Source organism: Emydura macquarii, unplaced genomic scaffold (genome assembly GCF_026122565.2).
Source record: "Emydura macquarii macquarii isolate MOO-44397 ecotype Brisbane River unplaced genomic scaffold, CSIRO-AGI_Emac_v2 contig_1146, whole genome shotgun sequence".
In the NCBI taxonomy this organism is placed as follows: domain Eukaryota; kingdom Metazoa; phylum Chordata; order Testudines; family Chelidae; genus Emydura; species Emydura macquarii.
Genome location: NW_027131283.1, coordinates 8,641,204 through 8,654,084, shown reverse-complemented (window position 1 = coordinate 8,654,084; position 12,881 = coordinate 8,641,204). Strand labels below are relative to the sequence as shown.

General features: G+C 44.4%; 1 protein-coding gene across 1 annotated transcript in view; it reads left to right on the top strand.

Annotated features, from left to right (window-relative positions):
• Window positions 1-12,881, top strand: part of REV3L (REV3 like, DNA directed polymerase zeta catalytic subunit) — a 214,154-nt gene that overhangs the window by 160,103 nt on the left and 41,170 nt on the right. Inside the window, exons 20-21 of the mRNA XM_067546605.1 lie at window positions 1,206-1,324; window positions 2,124-2,242. Coding sequence (XP_067402706.1) covers window positions 1,206-1,324; window positions 2,124-2,242 — 238 coding nt within the window. The remainder of the gene's footprint in view (window positions 1-1,205; window positions 1,325-2,123; window positions 2,243-12,881) is intronic.

Below are 12,881 nucleotides of genomic sequence, written 5' to 3'. Positions count from 1 at the left end.
GAGTCTGAGCAATTGAATAAGTTGCTGCTTTATGTTCTGTTATTTTATGGGAAGCCCTGCAAGTGTGTACAGTTTTTTCTTTTCTGTCTTCTCTATGATCTTATTTGGATGCACAAAGTGGAACGCAGTGAATAAATTTCTCTTGAGAGTCATTCAAGGGGAAATTTACATCATGGCTTCTTGAGGAAATAGATGCTGAACTTTGATAATTGTTATACAGTGTTGTGTACTTTATTATGCCAAAAATGTTGTCTCCTCTTTATTAATAGGATACTGTACAGGAGCATCTTTGATAAATTAGTAGTGTGAGGCAAGGCTTTGCAAACAAACTAAAAATGGTATAGACACTTACGCAGAATTGTGAGGAAAATGTCCCAGAATGCTCTTTGCTCTGTTATGCTAATTTAAAAGAGCCAGATGGAGGTAATACAATTTGGAAAAATAGTTCTAAAAATATATAATATTTTAATAAATATATCATGCTCCATGTTGAGATTTTAAATTATGTATGATGCACTTTCAAAACATCCCTATAAACTTTAGAGAAAAAAAATCCCGGTATTGTGGCTCTACCATCATAGAGCAAAGAGAATGCTAGAAAAGACACCAAGAGCACACACTGCTCTTTTGTGATGCTGCAGCACTTCAAAGAATCAAGAAAACTGAGTAAGGAGGTTACCTGTCCCTTTCTCCCATGTATACAGTGTTGTAACTGTGTCAGACCCAGACTGACAAAGTGAGAGAGGTTAGAGAGACAAGATGGATGAGGTAATAATTTGAATGATCCCTTAAAATATGTGCTAACTACTTATGCTAAACTATCTGTTTGTTCTTGTATTTAGCTATAGCACGCTGAGTACCTTTCGTTGACCAGAGAATGAGCTCTTTGTAGCTCGAAAGCTTCTCTCTCTCATGGACATACATATCAGAGGAAAAATTAATGGGATATGAGTTTGATTTAAAGATTTTTGGATTTTTTTGGTACAGAAAAATCTTATTTAATGAGTAGTGAGAGTGAACGAAAGAGAGAGAGAGAGAGACACACACACACACTCGGGTTTTGAATTCCAGTTCTGCTACTACACATTTTAAATGCGTTCAAGCTGTTTTTCTAGGAAGCACCTAGAACTTCTCAGAGAAATAGCTTGCAATAATGCTCGACTATATTAAAGTTTTCTAAATGTATCCTCTTTTCACATCATTAGATGATAAGAAAGAGAACAGATTTGCAGCTGAGCAAGATGAATATGGCTCAGATACAATGAGTGAAATAAATATTGTTGGACGAATTATCCTAAATCTTTGGAGAATGATGAGAAATGAGGTAAAGTAAAATTAAGTTAAAAATATGTGTTGAAAATAGATTAAAAGAAAGAGAAATTGAGTTTTAATTGTTGTGGACTTTAAGGAGTCTTTTGTTCAGAAATTTTATGGAGGGACTTGTGCTATAGTATATGTTGATTTCCATGTAAATTGTTGTACAGCTTTTTCATCCCTTTTTAGATAAAGTGTTATTTTCAGATACAACTGTATGCAATGTTTTGAAATGTTGACTAGATACTATTTCACTGAAATGTAAAATACTGAAGTCCTTGCCTTTTGATTTTCAGTAATATTTCTTAACACTGTTTCTTTTCACTTCTTTGTATCCAAGATATATCTTGAGAACAGCTTACCTGTCGCTAACAAGATAGCTAGTGTGGTACTTTTACTAAAAGAAATACTTAATGTCTGTGGAACTGTTTTGAGCTCTCTTGCCCCATCATTGTTTTGCTTTTCTATTATGTTACATTTAAAGTTCTCATTAGGTCCCTCTTATAACCTCAGTCCTGAACAAGTTCTAGTTTGGTAATCGCAGTCTATTTATTACTTCCATTTGGAGAAAGATATTCTTCCCTTTCTATCATGAACAGCTGTGTTGTAGTGGACTGATAAACATTTGCTATGATTTTACCTAATGGATAACTGCACTTCAGTGATGATAAATTCCTATTTGGAGTTCATAAATCTATTGTTAAAGTTTGTGAAGAGCTTTAGGAGTCTTATATAAATATAAGCATTATATAAGCATAGGCATTATATAAATATAAGATCATTATCACAAGTCTTTTGTGTTTTTCTAGGTGACTCTAACTAACTACACATTTGAAAACGTGGGTTTTCATGTTCTTCATCAACGTTTTCCTCTATTTACCTCTCGAGTTTTGTCTGATTGGTTTGACAACAAGACAGATATCTACAGGTAATGAATGATCTGATGATCCATTGCTATGAGAATATTTTTAAGCAAGCTTCCTAACTTAGTCTGGTGTGGCTTTCTTATATTGCTTATAAAAAAGCAACTGTGGAAAACACCAGACAAGACTGTGAGCTGAAGCTTTGAGATACATGATTAGGCATCGTCTGGTGTAACAAAGTCTGTCTTTACTTCCTGTAGAGCACTTAATATAGCGTATAGTGTTTATCAAAGGACTTCTAATGAGCTATCCCTACTATCTAGCTTTCATTGTTGTGACATTACCCAAAATATAATCTGGACCATTGAACTGCTATGTCCCCTTAATTCTCTATCTTGGGGTGCCTTTTACACTACTTTGTTGTCAGACATCCACTCCTAGCCTTCTCACACAGCCTTTAGCATGCAAATTCACTTCCAGCTAAATACATGAGCACTCTAATCAGTCAGTCATGAATTATGTACAGGGCAACACCCACAAATTCTTAGTCCCAGCCTTGTTCCCCAGAAATGTACATCTTGTATTGTCCGGCACACTACTGAACAATGCAAGCTCATAGAAGGTCCGTCATTTCATCAAAGGAAAATGATATATGCACCAGCCTTGTTATCCTAAATAGAGTTCCCCACACACTCTAATCCAAAAACACTGGTTAAAATAAAACAATAAGATAAATTTATCAATTACAGAAAGATAGATTATAAATGATTACAAGTGATGATGCATAAAAGTCAGGATTGGTTAAAAAAAATAAAGGAGTAAAACACAAGCTAGTTCCTAATTTAGCAAGCTAAATAAACTTAAAAGAAAAAGTTTTTCCTCATCATACACTGCAGTAAATTTCACAGATTGGGTCTGCTTTCAGTTTGAGACACCTCCACCCCTTTTAGTTCATTTATTTGAGTCGTTGATGTCATGAGCAGGGATGAAGGAGGAGAGAGGCCATTCGTGTTGTGTCTCTCCTGTATTCTTATAACCTTCCCCCTCCTTAAGGATTACCCGCCACTGGGGAGTAGGTGACAATTAGTCTGTTCTGGACGTGAGAGTTGAACCGTCCCTGTGATGAAATGTAAAGTTATTATTCATACCTTCCCATTGCTAGAGAATGACTGCTTAAGCAGGTGATAGCTGTTTAACACAAGGCTGGGGTGTCAGTATGTCTTTGTCTCTGAAAATCTCATTTGGGCCTGCTTTTTTTTTTAACCATTGGAGCATGTTATAACAGTGCTATACAGCAGAATCTTATAACTTCACATACAATGTTGATTCATATTTTACCAGGACAATAATGTTCAGCAGATTATGAGTTTTCAAATGATATCTCACAAGGTATATTTTGTACAAAATGTATTATAGTCTTGTAGACGTGCTGGGTATGATACTATAGACCATCACAATTGTCTACTAGAGTTGACTATAATATTTGACAGAGCATACCAATCAAGGAAGCATTTGAGAAATCTAAGTAAAAAGCAGTACTATACAGTATTTAAGATCTTAGGGAAGGGACTTCATTTTAAGGGTTTGTACAGCACCTAGCATAATGGAGCTTCAATCTTGATTGGGATCTTTTGGCCCTATGTAATATAAGGAACTAATAATTCTTCTTTGAGTTGTGTCCCTATAGGTGCTCCATTTCAGATGCGCATGTACCTCTTGAGCCCTTGATTGGAGATTTTTATTTAGTAGTGTCCAATCATCCCGCATTTTTGCCCTATGCCTCTTCATGCTGGATACTGAGGGCATGAAGGGGAGCGCAGGTGAATCTCTCTCAGTTTCTTCTCAACCGCCTAGGCCTGAGATGGAGCACTAGCATGTCTGCCTGGAGCATGCCTGGGCTTTTCTAATATTTCTAGTGGTTAAGATAGTTTTTATAGTTAGTTGTTAGTATAGTTATAATTATTTAGCTACATAGTGAGAGGCTTGTTTTACTTCTCTCTTTCTTCTTGGGAAGACTTTTTTTTTTCCTGGCAGGGCATGCCTGGCTTCCCAGGTTTCAAACATTGCCTCCCCTGCCAAAAGGCTATATCCATAAGCCACAACCACTCTAAGTGTATCTGTTGCTTGGGGAAGGTCCTATGTTTTCCAGAAGTGCAACTTCTGCCTGGCCCTTGAGTCAAGGGCAAGGAAAAACAGGGAGATTAAACTCAGACTGCTAATGATGGAACGTTCCCATCGGCCAGTTTCTGAGTCAGGTCGAGAGCCCATCCCCGTACATCTTTCTCCAATCAGATCCAGCACCCTTCACTTCAGTGCAGCTTTCCCCTAAGAAGGGAAAGACTTAGGAGCTTTCAAAGAATGTTTCCAAAAAGAGGAGTGTGGACTCATCTTAAGGAGTCAGCTCCAAAAAGCCAGGTCCCCAGCAAGATCTACAGTCTCCAAGGCCTCAACCTCTCAAGTCAGTACCATTGAATTGAAGAGCTCCTCCTCTGGTAGAATCATAGGGATAGAAGAGACCATACAGGTCATCTAGTCTAACTCCCTGCCAAGATGTAGGATTTGTTGTGTCTAAACCATCCAAGACAGATGGCTATCCAGCCTCTTTTTGTAAACCTCCAGTGAAGGAGCTTCCACACACTCCTAAGGCAATCTGTTCCATTGTCCTACTGTTCTTACACTTAGCAAATTTTTCCAGAGACTTAATTTAAATCTGTTAGGCTGTAGTTTGAACCCATTGCCTCTTGTCCTTCCTGCTGTGACAAAAGAGAACACCTTTTCTTCTCTTTTTTATGGCAACCTTTCAAGTGTTTGAAGACAGCTATCGTTTCCCTCCTTACTCTCCTCTTCTTCAAACTAAACATACCCAGCTCCTTTAGCCTTTGCTCATATGGGCATTCCATCCCTTTGATTATCTTAATTGCTCACCTCTGGATCCTTTCCAGTTTCTCTACTTCCTTCCTTTACATTGGTGACCAAAACTGGACACAGTACTCCAGCTGAGGCCTAACCAGCACTGAGTAGAGCGTTATCATCACCTCCCGTGACTTGTATGTTAAGGGCTATTATCCAAGAGGGCAAATTAGTGACACAGACATTGCTGCAATCTGCCCTTGACACAGCTGACACGACAGCTAGGTCCATCTCCCTGGCTGTGGTGATGTGACAAGTTTCCTGAAAGGGGTGCAGACCACAGGTAACTTTTGAGGACACAAAGCTCTTCGCCAAGAAGAGTGATTCCTCCCTTTACACCCTGAAGGACTCCAGGACTACCATCCAGTTACTGGGTATCTATACACCAGGACAAAAGAGACAATTTAGTCCCCAATCCCAGCATAGATCACACGCGCCTCAGTGCCAACCTCAGAGCCACTACAAGCTGCAAAGAAAGGGAAATTCCCTAAACACAGTGCCCCTGGCCCACAGTACAAGTTTTGAAGGGCGGGTCAAGGCGCTGTTAAACCACTCCGCCCTAACTAATGCAGCCGACCATCGCTTTACACCCATTTGGCTACCAAATGGCAACATTCCTTAGTGCCTGGGAATGCATAACAATGTACTGATGGGCCTAGAGATCGTTCGAATTTGGTACTCCATCCATTTTACCTCCCTACCTCCTCCACAACACCTTTCCCCATCCCTGTTCAGGGACCCTTCTCATGAGAGTATACTACGACAAGAAATAGATCATTTCCTCCAGTTAGAAGCCATAGAACCAGTACCTCAACATCTACGAGGCAAAGGGATCTACTCTCGTTATTTCCTAATACCCAAAAGGAAGGGAAGTTGGAGACTCATACTAGACCTCAGAGCTCTCAACAGGCTTAAAACAGGCTTGTCAAGGCTTAAAAATTCAAGATGGTCACCTTATTGACAGTCACTCCAGCATTGGAACAGGGAGACTGGTTTTCGACCGCCAACATCCAGGACGCATATTTTCACATCTGGATCCTACCAGCTCACAAATAATTTCTCAGATTCACTTTGGGACACAACCACAACCAATACAGAGTGCTCCCCTTCAGACTATCATTGGCTCTGAGAGTGTTTTCCAAGGTTCTCTCAGTGGTAGCGACTCATTTACGCTCCCAAGGGATAATGATCTACACATACCCTCAGAGCTCAATTTCTTCGAGAGGCTCACCAAGTCAGTGATACTACAATGCACTTGTTTACAGAACTGGATCTACTGATCAACACCCAGAAGTGAATCCTCCAGTGCAATGCCTGGAATCCACAGGGGCTGATTTTGATTTGTTACAGGCCAAAGCCTTCTTACCTCAACACAGTTTCCTGTCCTTGGTCAGACTCCCAGGCACCACTCAAAGCGACCCACAAATACCAGCCAGGCTCTGCCTCCAACCCTTGGGGCATATGGCAGCAGGCACAGTGGTGGTACCATATGCCAGGCTTCACATGTGGTGCCTCCAAATATAGTTCAGCTCAGTTTACAGACTGAACAAGGAGAGGCTGAACAAACCCCTGTCAGGATCAAAAACTCTTAAACTGGTGGAAGAATCCAGCCAACATTTGCAAAGGGCTCTCCCCTTCTCGCTCCTCACCACCGATGCATCACTCATAGGGTGGGGTGTGCATCTAAACGATCTCACGACTCAAGGCAAATGGTCGCCTGCGGAAATATCACTCCACATCAATCTCCTCAAGCTAAGAGCAGTCAGAAACACCTCTGCCCACTTTCTCCCGTTGATCACAGGATCACACACAAAGATCCTAACAGACAACATAGCCTGCATGTTCAACCAACAAAAGGGAGCCAGGTCGCCCTCCCTATATGCAGAAGTGATGAGGTTATGGGATTGGTGCATCTCCCACAACTGTCCGCAGCTTATCTTCTGGGCACCCAATACTTGGTAGTGGACAGTGTCACAAATTCCCACATGACCACAAGTGGGAGATAAGACCCGATGGTCCTTCATGACCTATTCAGATGATGGGGGACACCGTCCACAGACCTGTTCGCCACTCACCTGAACAAGAAGTGTCCGTGCTACTGCTCCAGAGCAGGGATGGAACAGCACTTCCTGGGCGATGCTCTCCTCCCTTGGACAAGGACCTTCCCTACGCCTTTCCTCTGTGTCCCCTTCTGTTGAAGGTCCTACTGAAAATAAAACGGGGATGGAGCTCACATCATCCTGATTGTGTCAAGTTGGCTGGGGTAGACCTGGTATCCTTACCTATCACAGCTTGTGACGTGCCCACCGATCTCTCTCCCAGCCATTCCACATCTCTTCTTGCAGAACAAAGGATGGACCCTACATCCCAACTTGGGGATTCTCTGCCTCAAGGCATGTCTTCTGCTTGGTTTCTACACCTAGAAAGCTTCTGTTTAAGAGAGGTACAAGAGGTTCTGTTACACAGTAGGAAGTCCTCAATACAATGCACTTACCTGCAGAAATGTCCCGACAAATCTCAACATCCACAACTCTTCCACATATCCTAGACTATGCTCGTTAAAAAGTCAAGATTATTCCTAAATACACTTAGGCTCCATCAATTATAACGCTTTTCACCAGCCTATAGGGGGTACTTAGTACTGTCACACCTAACTACCAGAAGGTTACTCAAGGGTATAGTAAACCTTTTCCCTCAACTTCGACTTCCTTAGCCCCATGTGGGACCTAAACCTGGTACTGAAAGGACTGTCTAGGCCTCCCTTCTAACCCATGACAATCTGTTCACTGACATACCTACCAATGAAAACTGCCCGCCTGATAGTGATTATCTCAGCCAGGAGAACAGGAGAGATAGCAGCTCTGATGGAACATCCCACCTACACTGTATTTTTTCCAGACAAGGTTACACTCAGGAAGCATCCAAAATTCATTCCTAAGGTAATCTCTCCATTCCACATGAATCAATTGATTCACCTTCCAATCTTCTACCCCAAGCCTCAGCAAGAGAGCAGGGAGGCTATATTACATACCCTAGATGACAGAAGAGTCCTGGACTTCTTCCTTGACAGGATAAAGGTCTTCAGGAAATCTCCTAGACTTTTCCTCTCCATTGTGGAACGATCCAAGGGCTCAGCAATATCAGCCCAAATCTCTGTAAGTGAGTCTCAAATTGCATCAGACAGTGTTACCAAATTCACAACATGACCCCTCCAGACTCTATTCATACACACTGTATGAGGTTGATCTCCTTATCCATTGCTTTCTTCAAGAATGTCCATATTTCAGAGATCTGTAGAGTGGTGACATGGGCGTCAGTCCACACTTCTGCAGAACACTAAGCAGTCACTGGGGATTCCACCTCTGATGCCATCTTCAGCTCCACACTGCTGTCATCTGTAACTGTGACCCAACTCTGAAGTCCCAGCCCTTCAGAAGGGGTATTGCTCGGAAGTTCTATACAGTGGAGCACCCATAGGGACATTACTTGAAGAAGAAGTAGTAGTAGTAGTTACTCACTGTAGCAAGGCGCTGTGGCCTTCCTCGGAGCCTGGCGAGGAAGGGTTGCTCTGCCCCCGCTGGACAGAACCAGGCCCTGCAGGCCCAGCCACCCGGAAACAGTGGGGTGGAGCCAGGCCCCAGGCAGGAAGTATAAAAGACAGGCCCAGCAGCTCAGTTGGGAGGAAGCTGCCACTGGAGGCAGACGTGCTTCCCGGAGGCTGCAGCCTAGGCCTGAACCAGGCCCCGCAGTGGTGTGGCGTAGACGCCCCGCCAACCACAGGCCCCACACCTGGCCAGACCTGCCAGGCCCAAGTGACTGGAGAGGGCTACCCGACCCGGTTGGCTGGGTAGGGGTGCCGAGACCGGAGGACTGGAGAGGGCTGCCAGACCCTCTGGACTGGGAAGGGCCGCCAGACCCTAGTAGCGGGGAAGAGCTACCCCGCCTGCTGGATGGGAGAAGCCCTCCGAGGCCGGCCCTGACCTGGAGGAGCTGCCTGGCATGGAGAACCCACCGGCATGGACGGCCCCTAGCCGACTGGAGGAACCCCCTGAGATCGGCCCTGACCTGGAGGAACTCCCACTCGCTGATGACCCTCAGACATTTCCGGACCTGCCACTGGTCGATGGTGAGGGACTCGCTGGACACCCACTCACCACCTCCCCCAGGGACCCGGAGGGAGATATGTAGGCACAGGTACCTGGGGACCAGGGGGAGGAAGTGGCCCAGGGACAGCCAGAGACAGTGGCTGAGTCAGGAGCAAGACCCCCATCGGCATGTTTCAATGGGAGCCCCGCCGACTCAGTGGCAGATGCCTTTGCCACTGCTAGGGCCCTGGGCTGGAACGCAGTGGAGACAGGTGGGCCTGTGTCCCCCTGCCCCCTTCCCTAGCCACCCCGGGAGAACATGCTCCCCCTTACCGCTACCAACAGCGAACCCACTGCTGGCCCGCCCTGCCTAAGGGCCAGGGCAGTAGACGGCTCGCTTGCCCGCCCTGCCTACGGGCCGGGCCAATAGACTGCTTTGACTGCCCGCCCTGCCTAAGGGCCAGGGCAATAGACGGTTTCAACAACCCACCGGTGGGAAGGCCGGGGGCTAGGGACCCTTAAGAAGGCTGCTAATTCCCCTTTGCAGAGACGCTGTGGCCTTCCTCAGAGCCTGGGACCGAGGAAGGGTCGCGACGCCCCAGCCAGTCTGTGCTGCCCGCCTACACTCACCTTATGCAGTAACGATGGTTCTTCGAGATGTGTGACCCTGTGGGTGCTCCACAACCCACCCTCTTCCCCGCTACTTCAGAGTTCTCTTCAATGAGTCTTCAGTAGAGAAAGAACTGAGGGGGGTTAGCCTGTGCACACTGACTAGCCTCTTGGTGTAGCACAAGGAGAGACAGTGTATATGTGAGCCTAACGGACACTGCTACCGAAGTTCTCCGATCAGCAGCGCAGGGACACAAACACCGTGGAGCACCCAGAGGGGGACACACATCTTGAAGAACCATCATTACTGCACAAGGTGAGTAACTTCTTCTTATCCCAATCTCCAACCCTTCCCCTTTATTGTCTATGGTAACTTCGCTAGTCAGCTAGTCATATGTTATTTTTTGTGAAAAAACTGAAGCAAAGTAGGCATTGAGCAGCTCTGCCTACCAGCTCTCTTTCTTCATTGAGCTGTGGACCCACACTGTCCTTGATCTTTCTTTTTTGTCTGACATATTTGAAGAACCCCTTGTCATGTCTAACATTTCTTGCCAGCCGTAACTCATTCTTAGCCTTGACTTTCCTGATTTTCTCCCTACATGCTCACACTATTCCCATGTATACTTCCTTGGTGTCATGCCTCTTCTTCCATTTCCTGTATGTATCCCATTTAGTTTTTAGATAGCTAAAAAGGTCCTTGTGCAGCCACAATGGCCTCCTGTGGCTCTTCTTATCTTTCCTTTACATTGGAATAGCTTGATGTTGAGCCTCTAGTATTACATCTTTTTAAAACTGCCAACCCCCTTCAACTCCTTTTCTTCCTAATCGATCTTTCCATGGGACCTTGCCTACCATTTCTCCGAGTCAGTTGAAATCTGCCTTTCTGAACTCCATGTTCTTGTTTTGCTGTTCTCATGTCCTCTCCATAGGATCTTGAATTCTATCAGATCATGATCACTTCCTCCCAAATTCTTGACCACCTTCATGTTCGCAACTCATTCATCCCTGTTGGTCAAAACCAGATCCAAAATGGATGATCTCCTAGTTGCTTCCTCAAATTTCTGAATCAGAAAGCTGTCCTCTACACACACTAAGAATTTGCAGGACGTATTACGTTTTGCTGCAATAGTCTTCCAACAGATATCAGGGCAATTAAAATCCCCCATTAATACTAGCTCATGTATGTTAGCTGATCTTGTTACCTGCTTTTAGAATGACTCATCCACTTCTTCTTTTTGATTTGATGATCTGTAATAGACTCCTGCCATAACATCATTACTGTTCTTTTCCCTTGGGTAACGACAGTGCTGTAAAGTCCTGGAGCACCAAGGAAAGAAGCAACTCCAATAGGGCCTTGGTACCTTCTACTAGCAAGGAGGGTAAGCATAGACACTCAGGACTGGCACCATCAAGTTCAGCCCAGCAATCGGTACCTAAGCATTCAGTTCAGCTGTCAGTACCCATGTATGTGGCAATGAGCAAGCAACAGTGCCAGATACCATCAGCTTCAGCGATTGTGGTGTTGGCTACCATGTTGGTATCTATCCCCTATTCGGTACCACAGGAGTTCAGGTACACTAAGGACTTCTAAATAATGGAGGAATCAAAGCTCCCGCTCCTCATGGGTACCGAGCATCTCTCAGTACCAAGACCTTGATCTCCAAATTACCCTATGTGACCCATCCTGTGCCCAGGGCAGCCATCTGAAAATGCTACGGTCAGGGTAGGCTGTAAAAGGAGAGCAGATTCTCCCAGCACTGGTGGGTGACACTGAAGTCAGACTTCCCAACCATACACAAACTGTGCTTCTAATTCCCCACACTGGTTATCAAGAAGCCAGTATACAGATACACACAGCCCCCTTTACTGCATTTCAGTCTCTGACTCCCAATCAGCCACCAGGTCCAGTAAAAAGACCAGTTATTTAAACTCTGTGCTCTTTACTAAAAGGTTCCTCCTGACCCCAAAGGTTCAGCCACAGCACCAGATCAATATAAGTTTGGATTTTACCCAAAATATACACCTTCAAATAATAAAAAATTTAGTGGGTCACAAACTACCCAGACATCATGTCCTGCTCAGTTTTCTGGGTTCCATAAATCCACAGAATCCCCCAGAAAGAGACATTGATTTCAGAGAAGGAAGACCACCCTACCACCTTCCATAGCCACACATCCATCTTTGAAGTAATCATTTTGATGGGTTGGTTGAGGATTCAAATCTTCCTGCACCTCTGAATTTACAGCTGTGCCTGTTAGCCCTCTTTCCCCAGCCAGCACAGGGGGTCCAGGCGGGCCCCACTCCCGCTCAGTCCACTCCTCTGCCCGCTGCTCACATCTCTCAGGGGAGAGGGCAAAGAGGCACAAGCGGTGGGTGCTGCTTTTGGTTTTGCTTAGCCAAAGTACAAGGCCTCTAACTGTCGCAATGAGAGAAGGCCCATAGACAGGCAGCCTGTGATTTTGATTGTTCTTATACCTCTATAACTAGCTAAGTGATAAGAATATACTTAAAAATCATAGGCCTTTACAGACAGGCCTGAATATCTATATTCTAACATCCAGGGAGATTGGAGCATTGATGGCAGATCCCTCCTTTTTGGTGTTCTTTAAGGACAAGGTCTCTTTATGTTTATATTCTAAATTATTATTTAAGGTTCTTTTGGCATTCCACCTTAATCAATTAATTCACCTACCAGTGTTTTTCCAGAAGCCAAGTAGTTCTCTTCAGAAATCCTGTTTATATATCCTAGCTGTTAGAAGGGCATTGGCCTTCTATTTATGTAGAACCAAGCTATTTGGGAAGTCACCTAGGTTCTTCGTTTCCTTTGTGGATAGATCCACGGGGTCCTCGATCTGTACTCAGACACTATTGAGATGGATATCTGGCTGTATTATCTCTTGTTATGATGCTGTGGGCATTCATCCCTGCAGGCATCACCTACAGCATTACTGAAGAATGTACCAGTATCTGAAATACGTAGGACCTTTACATGGGCTTCAGTACATACATTTTCAAAACATTATGCTCAGAGCCGATGTGGCATGTAGTTCTGCAGTATTATCTTCAATTCTAGACTCTATTCTGAAGCTCCCTCCCTCCA